Raw genomic sequence first — 21,804 nt, forward strand, 5'->3', positions numbered from 1 at the left:
TGAAGAGAGAGCATCTTTTATGTATTAAGGTCTTGCTTCATGAGAAGCCACTGGAAATCAACAGTGCTTCATCTCATTTGGCTCTGTCACTAGTTGTATGACGTGAGGCACCGTGTTTACTCGGAACATCAGTTTTCTGAACTACGTTAAAAAAGTGAGCATGGGTTAACTTGTGTAATTTTTTAAGAGTTCTATACTTTTTTTTTTTTTTAATAAATTTATTTATTTATTTTTGGCTGTGTCGGGTCTTCGTTGCTGCGTGCGGGCTTTCTCTAGTTGTGGTGAGTGGGGGCTACTCTTCGTTGCGGTGCGTGGGCGTCTCATTGCGGCGGCTTCTCTTGTTTTGGAGCACCGGCTCTAGGCGCGCAGGCTTCAGTAGTTGTGGCACACGGGCTCAGTAGTTGTGGCTCACGGGCTCTAGAGCACAGGCTCAGTAGTTGTGGCACACGGGCTTAGTTGCTCCGCGGCATGTGGGATCTTCCCGGACCAGGGCTCGAACCCGTGTCTCCTGCATTGGCAGGCGGATTCTTAACCGCTGCACCACCAGGGAAGTCCCAAGAGTTCTATATTTTTGAAAGTCAATAATACATATTTTTTTCTTAGTTAGAAACAAACCCTTGCCCTGCCACCCTTAGAGGATTGCCATAAGAATTAAATAGGATGGCATACGTATAACAGCACTGAAACCTCACAAAATGCAGTCACATATTTTGGTTTTGGTTTTTTTGGCCACATGGCGCAGCATGCAGGATCTTAGTTCCCCAACCAGGGATCGAACCCATGCCCCCTGCAGTGGAAGCACGGAGTCTTAACCACTGGAGCGCCAGGGAATTCCCCAGAGTCACATATTTTGATTCTGGTGTCTGGGCATGTCTGCGCTCATGCACTCAGCTGGCTGTTTTGAGATCACCCACAGTCCAAAACTGTATACCCTGAGCACTTCCTGGATTTTTACTAGCATCACTTCAGAAGTAAAAGCACGTTGATATTTGCTCTAAGTGCCTTATGAATAAGTAACTTCTACTGTTTGGGCCCTGCTCCGTGTCTGGCACAAGGCCATCCAGACTTACCCTCATACATCTCCAGGATGTGAACCGTGTCTCCAACCTGCAAGGACAGCTCCACATCTTGAGAGGCATTGTAGTTATAGATCGCTGGAAAGGAGAAATAAAAGAGGGAAATGATGGCATCAGTTGGCAGTTAAAATACGAGTCACCAAACACATTAAAAAAAAAAAAAAAATACGAGTCACCAAAGAGCACATTCAGTGGTTAGTGAACCACTCCTCCAACAAATAACCCTCTCTTTAACCATTTCAGGTGAATCCCCCACTGGAAAGCAGACAGCATCCTCCTGGACTCCCGTTACTGGTATGTTACAGTCATACTTCCATCCAACAAATATTGGTTGGTTGCCTACTACGTACCACGTACTGTGCTAGAGACTGGAGATAGAGTGTTGAAACACACCGATGTGGTCCCTGTACCAGGGATTTTTAATAGTTTAGTACGGGAAGAGATATAGTAAATATATTATTACAGAAACAACTCCTTAATTAACATGGTGATAAGAGTTATCAGCCTACAACACCATTGAGCTTATGATCTCTAGGGCATGGGGCGAGCCGTCTCCCGGCTTCCCTGACACAGTAACTGGCGGCCAACGGACCACGTGTGAGTCCCACCTACCCCCCCAGTAACAGACGAACACTGCCTCGCCCCAGCTCTAGGTACCCTGGGGAAATGGGGTGCCCCAACCCTTCCTTATCAAGGTGACCTCCATCACCACAGTCCTTAGGACTGGCAATGACCGGACCACAATCATACAAAGCAGTAGACTAACTCTTGTAACTCCAAAAGAAGAAGGCAATCCCATTTTAAGATAGGTAAGAGCTCTGAAGAGACATTTTACCGAGAATCATATATGATGACTAATAAGCACCAGAAAAGACGTCCAACAACCATCAGTCATCAGGGAAATGCAAATTAAAACCGCAACGAGATACAAGTTCTCACCCACCAGAACGGCTATTAATTTTTAAAAGGCAGACTTGGCAGGAATGTGGAGAAACTGGAACCCTCATGCATTGCTAGTAGGAACATAAAATGACACAACCTCTTCAGAAAACGGTTTGGCAGTTTCTTAAAAAGTTAAACAGAAATGTACGTGCAACCCAGCAATTCCGCGCCCAGGTATCTACAAAGAGAAATGGAAACATGCTGACACAGAAACTTCACGTGAATACTCATAGCTGTTGTGGTAGGCAGAATAATAGCCCCCAAAAGATATCCACATCAGATTTTGGAATCTGTGAATGTTTCCTCAGGTGGCAAAAAGTGTGAGTTAGTTAAGGATATGGAGAGAAAGGTATTCTGGAAATTCAGGGTGTGGTCCAAACACAGTCACACGTATCCAGATGAGAGAGAGACACACAGGGAGTTTTGAGAGTCTCACAGAAGAGAAGGCAACATGAGGACGGAGGCAGAGGTGGAAGTAACATGACCTCAAGTCAAGGATTGGCACGACCACTAGAAGCTAGAAAAGGCAAAGGACGGAATCTCCCCTAGAGCCTCTAGAAGGAGCACAGCCGGTCAACACCTTGATTTTAGACCTCTGGCCTTCAGAACTACGAGAGAATAAAATCCTCCTGTTTTAAGTCACCAAGTTTGTAGTAATTTGTCAGGACAGCCACAAGAAACCAATATAGCAGCATTATTCACAACAGCTGAAAACTGGAAACAGTTCATCCACGGAAGAATCAGTGGATAAGTAGAATATGGTCTGTCCACACAATGGAATATCAGTCAGCAAGAAAAAGGAATGAAGTACGAACACATGCTACAACACGGATGCTTCAAAGACATTATGCGAAACGAAAGTCACATGCACAAAACATGTTAGGCTTCCATTTCCTTGTGACGTCCAGAAGAGGCAAGTCTATCAGCGACATACGGCAGCTGATTGTTTCGTGGGTTGTGGGTGGGAATAGCGACAGAGCACAACAGGCACCAGGAAGCTTTACAGAGATATGGAAACATCCTAAAACTGGATTGGATTGTGGTGATGGTCATATAACACTGCACATTTACTAAAAATCAATGAACTATATGCTTAAAGTGGTGGATTTTTAAAAAAATTTTATTTATTTATTTATTTATGGCTGTGTTGGGTCTTTGTTTCTGCGCGAGGGCTTTCTCCAGTTGCGGCAAGTGGGGGCCACTCTTCATCGCGGTGCGCAGGCCTCTCACTATCGCGGCCTCTCCTGTTGCGGAGCACAGGCTCCAGACGCGCAGGCTCAGTAGTTGTGGCTCACGGGCCTAGTTGCTCCACGGCATGTGGGATCCTCCCAGACCAGAGCTCGAACCCGTGTCCCCTGCATTGGCAGGCAGACTCTCAACCACTGCGCCACCAGGGAAGCCCCAAAGTGGTGGATTTTATGGTATATAAATTGGACTTCGATGAAGCTTTTTTTTTTTTTTTTTTTAAGGTAGATGTATTTCTTGCCCTCTCTCATGATGAGTGAGCTGCATCCTTTCAGGGAAAAAAGAACCGCCTTAGCGATTCGGTTCTAACCACTGACCTGGCCATCCAAGGAACCCACGATGTTCCCCATCTCTGCAGCTCTTATGAGCACATGAGGCTGGTCACTCAATCCATCAAACCATCTGCCAGATCCCACAAGGGTCATTAAGAAGGCAAGAAAGGTATCCAATCCAATCGTGGTAGCTACTGCTCTTTGCTGAGCCTGCGATGCGCCGAGATCACCAGCCTGACTGCAGGTTCATCACAGTCAATCTATCCCGGGACGGAAGGAGCAGACCTCTAGCCCCATGTTTTTCAAGTGGCCTCTCTTGTTGCAGAGAATCACCCAAATATGTGCTCTTCTGTAGTCTTGGCACAGAAGTCTGGACAGAAGATACTGGAACTGGTTTGCTATTGAGCTTGTGGACGATCATATGAATTCAGAATAAGGTCAGGCTGACGAAGTGGGCTAGGAGGAACTGCGCAGCGTTCAGAAGGAGTTAGTTCCTGGTTCCTAGCCTTCTTCGTGGGCCACGAGGCCACAGCTCCTGATCCACTGAGGTTCACTTCCTTCGTCTAACTGCTACTTGATTCAAATGTTTTGCCCACTAGGTATACTGCTGGGTCTCCATAGAAAATGTAGATCTCACATCCCTGAATCCCTCGAGCCCCCATTCACTGCCTCCCCCCAAACTGGTTCCTCCCACTGGCCCCGCCAGCAGATGGAATCAGGAAGTAGAGAGGTTGCTGTGTCACAATGTGTTGTGTAATCACCAAGCTTCACCTCTTCCTCGTCCTTAAGTCACCAGGAAAGTAAGCAGAAGCTCTCAAAGGCAGCACCTGGCACTGTAGCTCCAAGCTACAAACACCTACCAAGGACTGCTGTAAACACACACACACACACACACACACACACACGCACACGCACACGCACACACACACACACCATAGACTATTATGTTTCCTTAAATCCTAGATTCCCGAGCCTGACAATCAAAGTGCTCCCGAAATTATCCTGGCCTTAATTATCCACCTTTGCCTCCATCATCTGCCAAATTCCACCCTCTGCTCCAGTCAGGACTCATAACCTCCCCTAAATTCTGTGCTCAGCTCTCGGTTTACCTCTGCCTGGAACAACAGCTTATCTGTTTCTTCCTCACACCGTAAAGCTCACATTCACAATGCAGTTCGACAAATGATTACTGACTCCCTATCACCCTGCAAGGATCTCTTTTTTCTCCGATGTCCCGCAATTTTTCCTTTAACACAGTTTGGGCTTTAAATCACAGATAATCTTGTGTTATCCTCTGCCACCGATCAGAAGGTAAACCCTTCATGAATGGGGACCTGGTTACACATTACTTTGTGTCTTTCACATTCCAAGGCACTAGATGAGGCCCAAAGAAGGTGCTCAAAGCACAAGAGTGGCCTTTATAAAACCCACCAATCGATTCAGTTATTCACCACTTCTTCCCCGAACTTCAAGGTACTTCTGCTTCCCTCAGAAGCAGCAGCTGTGGTTTCCCACCGCTCATGAAAGGGATTATCAACTCACCTCTCTGGCCTCTCTTCTGCTAATTACACGAGAGAATCTGCCTTTCCAACCCAAGCCTTCAAAGAGCTTCACATGGGAAACACATTCTTCAGCAATGCCTTTCGCTGGAGTGACAAGTCACCAGTTAGAGGGCATTTGTACTATCTGTTGCATGTCTTTGGGCAGAAGTACTAACAAGATTTCCAGTCACTTACAATGTCACCTATTTACGCCAACAATGCACTTTAGAACCATGCCCTCCCCATCCCCCTCCTTAATCCACTTCATTTCCGTTATAATTTACGATTTCACTTCCATATGGAATACAGTAATTGTATGGAGTGGGTGCCAATTACCATATTATTTAATGAGGAAACTGAGACTCAGAAGGGGTCAGCACCTCGCCCCGAGGAGCCCAGCTTTACCAGCAGCAGAGCTGTTTCTGATGCGGTCCTGTGAAGACCCATTCACCCCATTTTACCAGGCTGGTCCATGATGCCAAAGGGATGCCCTGGGATAGCCTGGCAGCAAAGAAAAGAACCTGATAGATTCTCAGTATGTTGTCTGCCTTAGAATCCTCTCATTAAACGAGACCCCAACTTCCCCAAACACTCTTTATCATACTGGGTTGGCCAAAAAGTTCGTTCTGTTAGTGACTACATTGTTCAATGAAGTTCTTGGTGAAAATGAAAAATGTCTTTTATTTTTACTTAAAACCAAACAAACTCTTTGGCCACCCCCATACAGGCCGGTGATCCTGTTGTCTGCTCGTCTGGTGCTATTTCAAAAACAGGCATACAACTAACATGCTCAGTGGATCATGTTTTCTCCCTAGAATGTGAATAACTGTTACAGAGGAAGACAGAGAAAGGAGAAGTAAAGGAAACCCTGTGGGTTAAACAAAGCAGACTCAGTTCTATCAGTTACACGTGCATGACCTTGGATGAGTTCGTCTGGGCCTCAGTTTCCCATCTGTAAACAAGGCATGGACCAGATGACTCTAAGGGACCCCTGTGGCTCCAACAGCCTCTGATTCACGAGGTTCTGATAAGAGGCAAGAGAAACAAGTTGTGTCGTTTGGAATCAGCAGGCACCACCGCAATGTCTTGTTTTGTCTGAGGAAATTAAACAAGAGAAGGGGAGTCGCTGTGTATGAACCACCTTGCTGGCTGCTATGTGTTAAGGTTGGGAAAGACAAGCTGCTGGAATTCCGCCCTGAGCAGCTTACTGTTTATATCGCGAAAGTATAATTTTGCAGAGCCAACTAGATAAGACAGTATGTCTACAAATGTAATGTAGTTTGCATTTTACCAAGCCTTTGATTTGGCCTGGCCTTTTCTTTTAAAGCAGACTTTCAGGAGAGAGGAAAAAAGAGAAGAAATTTGAGGTCTTAGCATTATGCAACAAGAAACCAACAGAATAAGAATAGTCTGATAGGCCCCAATACGAGGATTGATTTTGACAATGAAAAGTCGATGGGTTACTAGTAGTTAATCTTTCTGATAAATTAGGCTTTTTCATGAATCCTCAAATTACAACCCCCTGAAGAATAACTAAAACATGACGTTTTCTATTAGGCATATGGTAGCGTCTATAAAAGAAAGATACAGCAAACACAGAAGGAGGTCCTGACTTGAGTTGTCTGCTATTCAGAATGTTATCAAGATGATCAAACTTCCTCTTTTTCATTATTATCTTGATCTGCCTACTTTCAGCCATTAGAACTATTAAGACTAACAAGGTGTCTTTATCTTCACCCTGGGGTCAATGCAATAATGTCCTAGAAGGCCAAGTGGACTTTTTTCTTTTGCTATTTAATTCCAGTCTACTACAAGGATGAGACAATCAGATTCAACAGGAAGTATGACCCCAGGAGTTAAAAAAAAATGTGGTTTTATGCTGGTCATTCCAATTAGGCTCCAGACTGGTCATCCAGGTCAGGGGCTGTCAGATGAGGACAACAGCTTCTACTTGTCACCAACAGTCCTCCACAGGAGCAACTCTTACAGGATTCTTAACTTCATTTTCTAGACCTTTAGGAGAATTTAATGACCAGTTAGGAGATTTAATGACCGGTTCATTGGTTATTCTTTAGAAATCTCTATTTTAAGGATTATATCTATCTGTGGCTAGAACAGATAAATATATCTTTAATGGGAGAGATATTTCACAGATATAAACTCAACTATGGTTTATTTATTTCCTCACTGGTACCAAAGGATTACCTCCAAGCCATCTCATTTAAATTAATATGAAATTAAATTTACATGAAACATGCAAAGCTAAAACAAGGCAACTCAAAATTGCAGAAGAGAAAGTCTTTGTTCTACAAACACCAGGAGTTTCCCCACAGTGTGTCTATGTAAGAAATGGAGGCACCAGTGTATTCTTCCAAAGAGGAGGATGTAGCAGAGCCTCTAGGAAGATGACAAGCCCTGGTAGACACAGGGTAAAAGGCAGTCACCTTCCCTTTCCCCCTTTCTTGCCCTGTCTGGCTTCCCACTTCGGGCATGGTGGCAGGCACATCCTCAAAGATGGACACAGCTGCCCTCACCAACAGGACAGTGGAAGTCATTCAATGAAAACTAGGGATCAGGAAGGTCTGTACAGGTAACGGAACAAGCTAGCCTCAACAGTCCTAAGGTAAAGTTGGACAACAAAGGGCAGGTGTCCTTAAGGACAGCAAATGCATTTAATTGCAGGCAGCTAAGTACAAAGCTCCCCTTAGAAACAGCACGAGAATCGGGGAATAGTTCAGTATTTTAACCATTTTCTTGCTGCCCCTTCCAAGCATTTCTGCAGTGATTCAACAGAGGAGTCAGGGTGTTATTCAGAATACCAAGGATGCCTCAATCACGGACTCGCTATAGCACTCTCAATCTGGGTATAACACTGAAAGTACACACTCTAATGTTACCATGCTTATACTTCTACTAGCTTCTATTCTTTTCAACTGATCTCTTTCTTGTTAAGGAAAAGTAAAAGAGAAAAAAATCAGAGGGCAACTATGGCAGGGTTTTAATGAGGAAGTAAAACAATTAACTTACTAACAAGTAAAGAACACCTTCCCCTAATCAAATAAGGTATTATTATCAGGTTCTTCTTGGTATGCATTCTTATTAAATAAAAATGAGACAGATCTAAGATAAAAATGGTCAGATCTAAGACTGGGCTGAGTTTGTGGCATCTACCTTATGGACAGAAATCATAATTGAGGAATAGAGAATCTAAAAAGCCAGGACTTCCCTGGTGGTCCAGTGGTTAAGCATCCGCGCTCCCACTGTAGGAGGCTCAGGTTCGATCCCTGGTCGGGGAACTAAGATCCCACATGTGGTGGCGAGGCCAAAAAAAAAAAAAAGAAAAGAAAAGATAAAAGCCACCAATTATTGCAGACTCTAGAACAAGCACTTTGAAATGACAGTCAAAAATGTTAGTGATGATTTTCTCCATATGTACATGAAATTTGAGACAAAGCACAGATAAACTGAGAAAATGAATGATCGCCTACCAGGCTGGAAAACCCATTAATTTAACATCACCAATCTGAAAATGCAAATACAAAGGCAGCAGCTGTTATGTCTGTCTCCACAGGGCCTGTCCCAGAACAAGCTCAGTCGGTTGCCCTTAGCCCCCGGGGCGTGTTCAGGAGGGTCTTAGAACAGCGTCTCCCATATTATGTACACCAGAGTCACGTCCTACTGAAAGTATCATGAGAAAACAGAATGTGTACATGTGGCTGGGAGCAAAGGGCGAATCGGAAAAGCAGAGAACTGAGGAGAAGGCCAGACACTGAGATCTGGGAAACCTCCTTGTTTCATAAATGAAGAAATGGAAGCCCGGAGTATACCAGACCAAGGGGACACCAAATTACAGTCAGGCTACTGAAGGTACTTTCTGCAGCTTGGCCAAAAACCTACCATTGTGGACTCTCAGGAAAGTCATTTAATCTTTTGGGCTTCAGTTTCCTTATCAATAAAGTCACATTTGTAACCTGGTATTTTGCCTACCTCAGGGTTGCTGTAAGAATAAAATAAGAAGAAACATAAAAATGAGTAAGTATTGGTAATGTCTCTGGAAGGTTCTTCACCATAACAGAAAAGAGAAGTATGAAATCAAAAAGATACATAACTCTGGGCTAATCGATTTGCATTAGAAATTCAGTATGAATTTGGAATATTTTTCTCTCTATTCAACTTAACAATACGTATTCATTTAGACTTGTGGCCAAAGTGGACCACAGGGGTCAGGGATCAGATGAGCCATGATCTTGAACATCTAAAAAATGGACAAAAATGTGACAGTGGTTTTCAGACACTGAACAGCATACAACACAGGAGGGTGACGCCTGAGAGAAGGGAAACAGATGAGGGAAATCTACAGTTGCCATCTCCAGGCAAAAGTACAGGGAGGAGAAGCCGAAATAGAGCCCCAGGAGTTACCCTAAGGTGAGGGAAGAGAGTTGAGAATTCAGGGAAGTCAAGGTGGCTAGAACATACAGAGCAGAGAATCAGAGAGGTGAGGGCTGCATAAGTTTCGCTACTAGCTTAAGCTGATTACTGATCAGCCCATGCGTGTGAAGAAAATTCCCGAGGGCAAGGAAAAGAACCACTGGGAAAGAACAGGAGGAGGAGCTACTCCCAAGCCTCACACAGAGCTGGGAACAGTTCACATTCTCCACAACCAGAGCCAAGAAACCTAATGGTATGTGGCCACTGGCTTGAGTACTCAGAACAGTATTGTCTTGGTAATGCAACCAAACTGGCCCCAGACTACGGGCTGTGCTGATCCCAACTAATAAAGATCAAATGTAAACCTGGAGAGAATGAGAGTTTGCTCATAATTCAACTCCATCCCAGAACAAGGCTCAGACTCCCAACATGATAAAATTTACAACGTCTGACATTCAGTTCATGATTATAAGACACGCAAGGAAGAAGGAAAATAATCACCTATAGTTAGGAGAAAAAGCAATCAATAGAAAAAGACCCAGAAATGATGCAGATCAGGCAACAGAAAAAGTCCCAGTTAACTGAAAAGTATTCAAATCATACAAAGCATGTTCTCTGACTACAATGGAATTAAATTAAAAATCAGTAACAGAAAGACATTTAGAAAATCCCAAGATATTTGGAAACTGAACAACACACCCCTAAACAGCTCCAGGACCATTAAAAAAATCAATGTAATCCACCACATTAAGATAAAAAGAGAGAAAAAATATGATCATCTCTATATATGCAAAAAAGGCATTTGATAAAATCTGATACCCACTGATGATAAAAAGTGTCAGCAAATTATGAGTATCTTTAATCTGATAAAAAGCGTACATGATGCACCTATAGCAAACATACTGAATTGTCAAATATTAAATGTGCTTCCCTAATACTGGGAACATGGCAAGGATATCTGCTCTCTAGTCTACATTTTAATGTGGTTTTAACTAGTGCTATGATGCAAGAAAAAGAAATTAAAAGCTTACTAATTGGAAAGAATGTCATAAAGCTGTGTTTATTAACAAATGATTTGGTCATCCATACAGAAAATTTTAAGGCATTTACAAAAGTTACTAGAACTAATGAGCGAGGTTAAGGAGGTTTTAGGACCCAATTTTGGTCAATATACAAAAAAAAAAAAGTCCACTGTATTTCTCTATACTATAACAAGCAAGGTGAAATTGCTAGATTATGATGTAAAGTGCATTTCTTCCTATAGATTTCAGGTCAAACAATTTGAAAACCAGTGCCCCAGAGAAACTCTTGCACAAGTGTACCAAGAAATATATAAGAATGTTCATAGTAGCAGTGTTTGTAGTAGCAAAAACTGGAACCAACCCTATGTCCATTGAAAGGAAAATGGGGAAATAAGTTATGTTATATTCAAACATAGAATACAGCAGGGAAATGAATACATTCTTTGCACACATACCACTAACAAAATGTTGAGCAAGTTTTTTAAAAATACAGGAGAGATATACACAGATACCTTTAGATAAAATTCAAAATCTTGGAAAACTAAATGAATTAGGTTTTTAAAATATATATATATATATATATATATATATATATGGTAAAACTATAGGAAAAAATTATGAAAATAAAATACATTCATTTCAGGGGGCTTCCCTGGTGGCACAGTGGTTGAGAATCTGCCTGCCAATGCAGGGGACACGGGTTCGAGCCCTGGTCCGGGAAGATCCCACATGCCGCGGAGCAACTGGGCCCGTGAGCCACAACTGCTGAGCCTGCGCGTCTGGAGACTGTGCTCCGCAACAAGAGAGGCCGCGATAGTGAGAGGCCCGCGCACCCCGATGAAGAGTGGCCCCCACTTGCCACAACTAGAGAAAGCCCTTGCACAGAAACGAAGATCCAACACAGACATAAATAAGTAAATAAATAAATAAAAATTAAAAAAAAAAACAAAACACTCATTTCAGAATACTTTTACTTCCAGGGTGGGGCTGCAGTGTCCGACTATTACGGAGAAGCATGAGTGTGCGGCTAATATACAGAGAACTTTTTTTTGCAATTCATTAGGTGGGGATACACGGGGGGGGGGGGGGTTGTTAGTTTCTTTTTATACAAGTGTTGTAAATATTCTTTTATGAATTCAACATTTAATATTTCAGTGGTTCACAAATGTTAGCATGCATCAGAATCACCAGGAGGGCTTGTTAAAACACAAGATTGCTGGGCCCCATCTTTAGAGTTTCTGAGTCAGAAGGTTAGGAATGGGGCCCCAGAATTTGCATTTGAACACGTTCCCAGGTAGGAATGACACTGCTGGTTCAGGCCAACACTTCAAGAACCTCTGCATTACTTATTTGAGCCTCACACAAACCAGCAAAGAAGAAAGAGTGAACATGGGCCTCATTTTACAGATTTAAAAAAGTAATCTCTGAGCGATTCAGGGGTCGACAGGATTACACTTCTGCTAATCATACCAGCTCTGGTCTCAGACTACCTGTGTCCAAACACTGGCTCTGTATTTACTGATTCTTATTGGAGGTAATTTAAATTCTTGATGCCCCAATTTCCTCACCTGTAAAATGGGTACAATTATAGCAAGTCACATACAGGGTTCTTGTGAGCATAAAGGGATTATAAAGGTAAAGCACTTAAATTTGTGCCTGGTACATAGTAAATCCTGGGTAAACGTTAACTAACTTTATTACCACTACGTTAGTTAAGTGGTAGAGCTGAGACTTAAATCTAGGTATTCATATTCATTTTCAATCATTGTCAACACAAATGCCTTTTGGTACCACAAAACAACACTGGTGAGTTCCACAAAACTTATCTTTAAAAAATTTTTTTTAGAAACCTTTAAAACTGGATGACTTTAATGGAAATTCTAGATACCACTGCTCTTTCCACTTACAAGAAAACTAAGAACCCAAGACCATACAGCTAGTTAGATTCAGTCTGGGATGAGCAAGCTGGAATAGCTTTTTCCAAAGGCCACATAAGTAATCTTTATAATAAATTTCACCCTGTATTGAACTGTACTTCTAAAGTAAACAATGAAAACAATGGACGATTAAAAAACAAATGCAATTACCATTTCTGGAATGAATGGATGAATCAAATAAGCAAGCAAGCATCAGGCCTATGAACCTGAGGAGCTAGGTTTCTGACTTGTTTACCTTCTTAATATATTTATTTTAGCAACCAAATAAAAATTTCTTTACACAATACAATTAGCTGGAGTCAATTCAATGCAAAGATATGGAAATGTCCTTTCAATCTCATTTCTTCCTCTAGTCTCTAGAAAGGTAAATACAATATTTCTATGACTTAATTTAAGAACAAATGAAAAATCTAAATTTGATTGTGTATCACCATAAACACTTTACCTTTTAAAAAATTCACCAGAATTCCACTTTTTTTCACATACATTCGAAAATAATCAAAAGTAAAGTAGCATGCAAATTCAAAACGCCTCTCGAGTTATCCCCAAAGCATTAAAATATTTTAGGCATGAATGTTCATAAAAAGAAAATATTGCTCAAAAAACAGAACAACCTAACTTACAGCACAATCTAAATGTTAATAGCATAATAACATTTTTCCAACCAGAAATCTAGCCTTGCTTGTTTTCTGGCATTTAAAAATAGAAATCAGGGACTTCTCTTGTGCTCCAGTGGTTAAGACTCCATGCTTCCACTACAGGGGGCACAGGTTCGATCCCTGGTCAGGGAACTAAGATCCTGCATGCCACATGCGGTGCAGCCAAAAAATAAAAAAAATAAAAAATAAAACTAGAAATCACGCTAAAGCTAGTGAAAAACATATTTCCTGGTCTTCCACACTAGTACATTATACTTAATTTCAGTATAACCAATTAATCAATAAGCCGTGACCTACAGTACAGTACAGATAAGGAGTAAAAACAAAGAGAGATGCTTGGTGACTTTGCTCTTTTGAGTCACTTAGGCTTGACACCCATAGAGTCATCTTAGACTTGTTGCTCTCCATTTCCAGTCCTACAGTTTTAGTCTTTCCTTCACGATCTAGAACTCAGACTACTACCTTTGTACCTTAACTGATCACCCTGCCTGCAGTCTTGTGCAAAACGGGATGTTAAAAACCACAGGCCCAAAATGGCGTCACTTGTGCTAAAGCCCAAGATACGAAACCTAGATTTAATCTAACACCAAAAATGTAATCTTAATCAACCAATCTGGAATTTTCTGGTCAGCACCAATGAGGTCATCTGACAAGTGCACCCTATCCATCCTCCAGAGGAAGAAGAGGCAATCCACATGGTAAAACCCTTCCTGTTCTCATCCTCCCACAAAAGAAATCCTGGCCTAAAGAATAATCCTTTCTTTCCTTTTGCTAGTAGCTCCCTTGCCCTACCCTTCTTCCTATGAAAACCTTCCATTTCACACAACCTTTTAGAGCACCCTTCTAGTTGCTACGTGGGATGCTGCAGGATTCATGAATCACCTAATAAAGCCAATTAGATCTTAAATTTACTTTGTTAGATTCTGTTTTTCAACAGGGACAGATAATAATAATTACATCATAGGGCTACTGTGCAGATTGAATAATAAAACACTTACCAGGGGAAGAACTAGCTATTACTGGTATTATAACACTACTTTGTATAATTGTGCCACTCTAATACTTTTTAACACTACTTATAACATCTTATTCCCCAGTTCAAAAATCTTCTGATAGTTCTCTATTTTCTACTGATGCATGTGATTTAAGAACTTTCAAAGCTCAGTTCTATCTGAGTCTTCTTTTGTAATCCCCTTGCTTGAATGGCCCTCTCTGCTTTACTCCATTGGACCAAATCCTATCCATAAATTAAGTTTACAAAAGGCCAATTCAACTGCAAGCTCATCCCCAATTATCCCAGCCTTCCATGGTTTCACCTTTTCAGAGATTATACACCTCAACCTATTCTGCATAATTTAAAGCTTAACCAACTCAACCTAGTGTGTGACAGGACCTGCCCAGGTCCTTCCTGGGGCTCCATGCAAAGAGGAGCCCCACAACCAGAGGCTGACATCAGGCATGGCCCCCTGTAACCACGGTGATACCGAACCAAACTTGGGTCTGCTCGCCTGCTGCTCAGCAGAGCCAATCTACTGACACTGGGTTCTGGTGAAGGAAAGTGCAGCGTTTATTGCAGGCACCAAGCAAGGAGAACAGGCAGCTCATGCTCAAAAGTTCCAAACTCCCAGATGTGTTTTAGGGAAGGGCTTTTGAAAGCAATATTTGGGGTGAGGGTTACAGAGGGCATGACTTTCTTCTGATTGGTTGGTGGTGAGGTAACTGGGTGGTGTTTCACAAATCTTAATCCTCAGTCTCTGGTTCCAGCCAGTCTGGGATCTACAGGCTTGTGGTCAGCACACAGTCACCATCCTCCACCAGGGTGGGGGTCTTAGTTACTGCAGAAAAAGATGTGTGTCTGATTGTTTTGTATATCCCTTGAGGAGGAATTAGAACTCTGTTTTATCATTGAACTATTGTTTCTTGACTGCTTTTCCTCTGTTTCTGCATTCCCTTACTTCCTTAACTAGGAACTGCTTGAGTCTCTGCTCTTTGGAACTTAGGGAAGGCCTAGGAGACTAAAGCCTTTTTCTACAAACAAAAACAGGGGACACAGAGGAGCTTCTGTACCTGGGAAGGCCCCACAGGGTCCTGCTCAGTTTCAAATCCCCCTTTTCTTTGATACCCTGCAATCCTGAGGGGAACAGGGGGCAGGACAGGAAAGCAAATAAAGTTTTGGATAGAAAGGTTAATCATAAACTCAGTAGGGGAACTCAATTTTAGGTGGACTCAGTTTCAACGGGCTTCTTGGTACAGGCCTTCCTGAGAGGACTGCTCAACAGCGACAAAAGAGGACTTGTGTTGGTTAGTCTCTACTTCCCTAAATTATAAGACTTCATTAAATCATTAAATCCCTTCATTAAATCTCCTCAAAAGGGAGCCAAGAGCATTCCTGGCAGCATCCTTCAGTCAGGTCCTGTCTGAACACCACTGTAGACGAATCTTTGTTTTTTCTCCTTATTTATACTATGCTCTGATACTGTGAAAAATTTCCTCTGCAGCAGATGGTGGGTAGGGAAAGTAATTTGGAGTGTGGTGTGTGTGAATAGAATATGTGATATATGAAAATGTGCCAAACGGGGTGGGGGGGGTGTGGTTGACAAAGCTCCCTAACAAATAGGGCTGATTCTAGGTTGCCTCTATCCTGATAGTTCTTTGGCCCTTTCAAGAAATTTCAGGAAGGGAAAATTTAGTTGCCTAAACTTGGTGCCATATTTTTCCTCTCAAGTCTCCGTCATTTAATGGAAAGTTTAACAATATTGCTATTGTTACAAATAGTTGGATCTCATTTTTTCATCTTACTTTGTGCTTTCTATTTTCCTTGTTTTGTTTTCTCTCTTGCTGTGTGGACTCTGCTTTCCTTTTCCCCCTTCTGGCAATATAATAAGGTAATTCTCTGTACAGATAGAGAGGTTTTAATTGTATTTGTCAAAAACTGGAAACAACCCAAATGTCCTTCAACAAGAGAATGAATAAACAAGCTGTGTTACATCTGTACACTGGAATTCTCCTCAGCAGTGAAAAGGAGCAACTACTGTTACAACATGATGAATCTCACATACAGTTATATCAAGTGAAAGAAGCCAGACTCAATAGGGTACATACATACTGTATGATTCCATTTATAGAACATTCTGGAAAAGGTGAAAAGTACAGGGGAGGAACACAGACCAGTGGTTGCCAAGTGCTGGGGTTGAAAAGGGAGCTGACTACAAAGGAGCCCAGGAAAACTTTTGCAGGTGATAAAAGTATTCTACATTTTGATTGTGGTGATAGTTGCACAGCTAAATGAGTTCATCAAAATTCACAGATTTATGCACTAAAAAAAGGTAAATTTTATGTACGTAAATTATACCTTAATTTTTTTCATTTTAGTTAAAAAAACAAAAAAGTCCACTCTACTCGTGACTGCTCTGACACTTAAAAAAAAAAAAATCTCTTGGGGGCTTCCATGGTGGCGCAGTGGTTCAGAATCTGCCTGCCAATGCAGGGGACACGGGTTCAAGGCCTGGTCCGGGAAGATCCCACATGCCGCGGAGCAACTAAGCCCATGCGCTGCAACTACTGAGCCTGCACTCTAGAGCCCGCGTGCCACAACTACTAAAGCCCGCATGCCTAGAGCCCGTGCTCCACAACAAGAGAAGCCACTGCAATGAGAAGCCCGTGCACCACAACAAAGAGTAGCCCCCGCTCGCCACAACTAGAGAAAGCCTGCGTGCAGCAATGAAGACCCAACGCAGCCAAAAATAATAAATTAATTAATTTAAAAAAAATCTCTTGAACCTACACTTAATTATCAATACCCTTAACTAAACATCAATCAACTGACCTAAGAGAAAATCAATCACTATATCCTCAGACTCCTCCTCAAACTGCTTCCTAGTTTTTGTTCATACAACCTGGCAGTTTCACTGCATAATTTTATAGTTAATCAATAATTTTTATAGTATTTATCTGCTTTTTCAAAAATTACTGGTGCATGCTATTTTGCAGCTATATTTAAAATAATTAGCTGTATGTAGTCATGCCTAATTGGTTTCTGATTTACCGCTAATCTTTTTATAGCATTACTTCCTTATTTCTGCATTATTTAGATGGATCTTTAGGTTGTTTAGAGTAAAATGCTTCTGTTCCCCGCCCCCCCACAAATTCATATGTTGAAATCCCAACCCCCAAAGGTGATGGTATTGGTAGATGAGGCTTTGGGGGATGATTCGGTGATGAGCATGGAGCACTCATGATTACTGCTGTTACAAAAGAGATCCTACACAGCCACGAACCTCTTCCATGCGAGCATCCAGGGACGACAAGTCTGAGACCTGGAAGAGGTCTCACCCAACCATGCTGACACCCTAATCTCAGACTTCCAGCCTCCAGAACTGTGAGAAATAAATTTCTGGTGGTTATAAACCAACAAGTCTGTGATATTTTGTTACAGCAGCCTGAATGGACGAAGACAATCTCCAAGTAACTTAAGTTGAGCATATGTGTGGCACTCTTTCTTGGCTCTTGCATATGCAAATTTTTTCTTTTCTATTTTTTGGCCATGCAGCCCAGCTTGCGAGATCTCAGTTCCCCAACCAGGGACTGAACCTGGACCACGGCAGTGAAAACAAAAAGCCCTACCCACTGGACCACCAAGGAACTCACAGCATCTGCAAGTTTTTGTTGCCTTCAAGTTCAGCTGAGTTTAGAATTATAGGGTCAAATTTTTTGTTGCTGTTCAAAAGATTAGAGGATACAAGACTCAAGGAAATAGAAACATATGATGCTCCTGTAATGAAACATTTAATAGATCTCAGTAAAAATTTCAATGCTCTACATAAAACATACTCAATTAAATTCTAATTAACATCCCAATGGATGTTTAAAGAGTTTGATACAGAAACAATTAAGTTCAATTGGAAGAATAAATGGTGAAAAAAATTTAAAATATTTTGAAAATGAAGAATTACCACAAGAAGACTTGCCCCAACACATTTAAAAATTACCCTAGGGACTTCCCTGGTGGCAGAGTGGTTAAAAATCCGCCTGCCAATGCAGGCGACATGGGTTTGAGCTCTGGTCCGGGAAGATCCCACATGCTGCAGAGCAACTAAGACCATGAGCCACAACTACTGAGCCCGTGGGCCGCAACTACTGAAGCCCATGTGCCTAGAGCCCGTGCTCCACAACAAGAGAAGCCACCACAATGAGAAGCCCGTGCACTGCAATGAAGAGTAGCCCCTGCTCACCACAACTAGAGAAAGCCCGCACATAGCAACTGAAGACCGAACACAGCCAAAAATAAAATAAATAAAATAAATAAATTTATTTTTTAAAAAAGTGATTAAAAATTACCCTAAAGCTTCAGTAATGAAACCAAGGTGACTGTTTGGAATAGACAGATAAGTTGAACACAATTTTATTTATTACTTTATTTTTTAATTTTTGGCCGCTCTGCATGGCTTGTGGGATCTTAGTTCCCTGATCAGGGATCAAACCTGTGCCACCTGCAGTTGAAGTGCAGAGTCTTAACCATTGGACCTCCAGGGAAGTCCCTGAACACAATTTTAAAAACCGAGAAATATAGACCTGAATATAGGAAAGTAGTAAATGATAAAATTGGCATTCAAATAAAATGGAATAAAAATAATTTATTTAAGAAATGTTGTCAAAATAATTGCTTTGCGCAGGAGGCATAACCCTCCCAGATGTCAGATGATACTACAAAGTTACAGTAATCACAACAGTGTGGTACTGGCACAAAAACAGACATATGGATCAATGGAACAGAATAGAGAGCCCAGAAATAAACCCACACACCTACGGTCAATTAATCTTCAACAAAGAAGGCAAGAATATACAATACAGAAAAGACAGTCTCTTCAGCAGTGGTGTTGGGAAAGTTTGACAGCCGCATGTAAATCAATGAAGTTAGAACACACCCTCACAGCACACACAAAAATGAACTCAAAAATGGCTTAAAGACTTAAACAAAAGACATGACACTATAAAACTCCCAGAAGAGATCACAGGCAAAACATTCTCTGACATAAATCGTACCAATATTTCCTTAGGTCAGTCTCCCAAGGCAATAGAAATAAAAATAAAAATAAACAAATGGCACCTAATCAAACTTATAAGCTTTTACACAGCAAAGGAAACCATAAACAAAACAAAAAGACAATCTATGGAATGGGAGAATATATTTGCAAACAATGCAACCAACAAGGGCTTAATTTCCAAAATATACAAACAGCTCACACAACTCAACAACAGAAAAACAAACTCAATCAAAAAATGGGCAAAAGACATAAATAGACATTTCTCCAAAGAAGAAATACAGATGGCCAATAGCACATGAAAAGATGCTCAACATAACAAATTATTAGAGAAATGCAAATCAAAACTACAATGTGGTACCACATCACACTGGTCAGAACAGCCATCATTAAAAAGTCTACAAATAACAGATGGAGAGGGTGTGGAGAAAAGGGAACTCTCCTACACTGTTGGTGGGAATGTAAATTGCCACTATGGAGAACAGTATGGAAGGTTCCTCAAAAAACTAAAAATACAATTACCATATGATCCAGCAATTCCACTCCTGGGCATATATCCAGAAAAAAACTATAATTCAAAAATATACATGCACCCCTATATTCACAGCAGCACTACTCACAATAGCCAAGACATGGAAGCAACTTAAATGTCCATCGACAGAGGAATGGATGAAGAAGATCTGGTACATATATACAATGAAGTACTACTCAGCCATTAAAAAAGAACAAAATAATGTTCTTTTGCAACATGGATGCAACTAGAGATTATCATACCAAGTGAAGTAAGTCAGAAAGAGAAAGACAAATACCATATGATATCACTTATATGTGGCATCTAAAATATGATACAAATGAACCTATCTATGAAACAGAAACAGATTCACAGACATAGAGAACAGACTTGTGGTTGCCAGCGGGGAAGGGGGGGTGGGGGAGGGATGGAGTGGGAGGTTGGGTTTAGCAGATGTAAGCTATTATATATAAAATGGATAAACAACAAGGTCCTACTGTATAGCACAGGGAACTATATTCAATATCCTATGATAAACCATAATGGAAAAGAATATTAAAAAAGAATGTATATATAACTGAATCACTTTGCTATAGAGCAGAAATTAACACAACATTGTAAATCAACTATACTTTGATAAAAAAACAAATGCTTTGCTGGGTAGACAAAACATGGGATGTTCCCTCACACCGTATATGAAAACAAATTTTAGATGGATTAGGGATTTAACGTAAAACATAAAATCACAAAAGTACTCAAGGAAAAATACAAGACAATATATTTATAACTTCGGAAAAAGAAGAGCCCTTCTTAGACAGCAAAAAGACTGCAGATTTGATCAGATAAAAATTACAACTCCCATAGGGCAAAAACCCATAAATGACATGGAAAATGACTCACATACAGGAAGAAAATTTACAATATATTTATATGATCATAGCAATAGATGCTGAAAAAGCATTTGACAAAATCAAACACCCATTCATGATAAAAATTCTGGGTAATCTAGGAACAGAGGGGAACTTCCTGTATTTGATAAAGAATATCTACAAAAATACTACAGCTGGACTTCCCTGGTGGTGCAGTGGTTAAGAATCTGCCCACCAATGCAGGGGACACAGGTTCGAGCCCTGGTCCGGGAAGATCCCACATGCCGCGGAGCAACTAAGACCGTGCAACACAACTACTGAGCCTGTGCTCTGAGCCCGTGAGCCACAACTACTGAAGCCCGCATGCCTAGAGCCCGTGCTCCGCAACAAGAGAAGCCACCGCAATGAGAAGCCTGCGCACCGCAGCAAAGAGTAGCCCCTGCTCGCCACAACTAGAGAAAGCCCACGCACAGCAACAAAGACCCAGCACAGCCATAAATAAATAAATTTTTATAAAAGAAATAAAATGTCTTTGTTTGCAGATGACATGATCATCTATGTAGAAAATCCCAAAGAATCTTAAAAAAAAAAAAAAAAAAGTTCCTGGAACTGATAAGCAATTAATTATAGCAAGGTTGTAGGACACAAGGTTAATACACAAAAGTCAATCAGTTTCCTATTTACCAAAAATTAACAAGTGGAATTTGAAATTAAAGCACAATGCCATTTACATTAGTACCAAAAAAATAAAAAAGAGAGAGAAATACTTCAGGAATAAATCTAAAAAAAAATCTACCTAATGCACTGTGGTGACCTAACTGGGGGAAGTCCAAAAGGGAGGGGATATGTGTATGTGTATGGCTGATTCATTTTGCTGTGCAGTAGAGGCTAACACAACTTTGTAAAGCAACCATACTCCAATAAAAATTAATTTTAAAAAATAATTAATTAATTTAAAAAAGAAAGGGAAAAGAGGTAGAAGAGAAGGGAGGGAACAAATATGCTTACTGTGAAGTTGAGTGTGACTGCTGTAATTAGGCCTCAGTTTGATTCTGAGCTTCCTGGCAGCCCAGGGGAAAAGAGAGATATTATGAATAACATAGTTTTTATAATCAGGAAAATGAATTCATACCATTTCTTATAAAGAGATAGAGCTGACCCTGAGTGATCAACTGCAGTGTTCATCTTAACATGTTTATGGCAAAGGCAGAAGCAGAAATCATATAGCTGTTTGTGATAGTGATCAAAATAAAAGACGATG

General features: G+C 41.1%; 1 protein-coding gene across 2 annotated transcripts in view; it reads right to left on the reverse strand.

The window, feature by feature from the left end:
* Nucleotides 1-21,804, reverse strand: part of DOCK5 (dedicator of cytokinesis 5) — a 213,877-nt gene that overhangs the window by 152,250 nt on the left and 39,823 nt on the right. For both annotated transcript variants that reach the window (XR_005020335.1, XM_036855880.1), the window contains exon 2: nt 1,071-1,154. Coding sequence is in view for 1 of the 2 variants with exons in the window: in XM_036855880.1 (XP_036711775.1) it covers nt 1,071-1,154 (84 nt within the window). In the remaining variant the exon portion in view is untranslated. The remainder of the gene's footprint in view (nt 1-1,070; nt 1,155-21,804) is intronic.

Source organism: Balaenoptera musculus, chromosome 6 (assembly GCF_009873245.2).
Source record: "Balaenoptera musculus isolate JJ_BM4_2016_0621 chromosome 6, mBalMus1.pri.v3, whole genome shotgun sequence".
NCBI classification, from domain to species: Eukaryota; Metazoa; Chordata; class Mammalia; order Artiodactyla; family Balaenopteridae; genus Balaenoptera; species Balaenoptera musculus.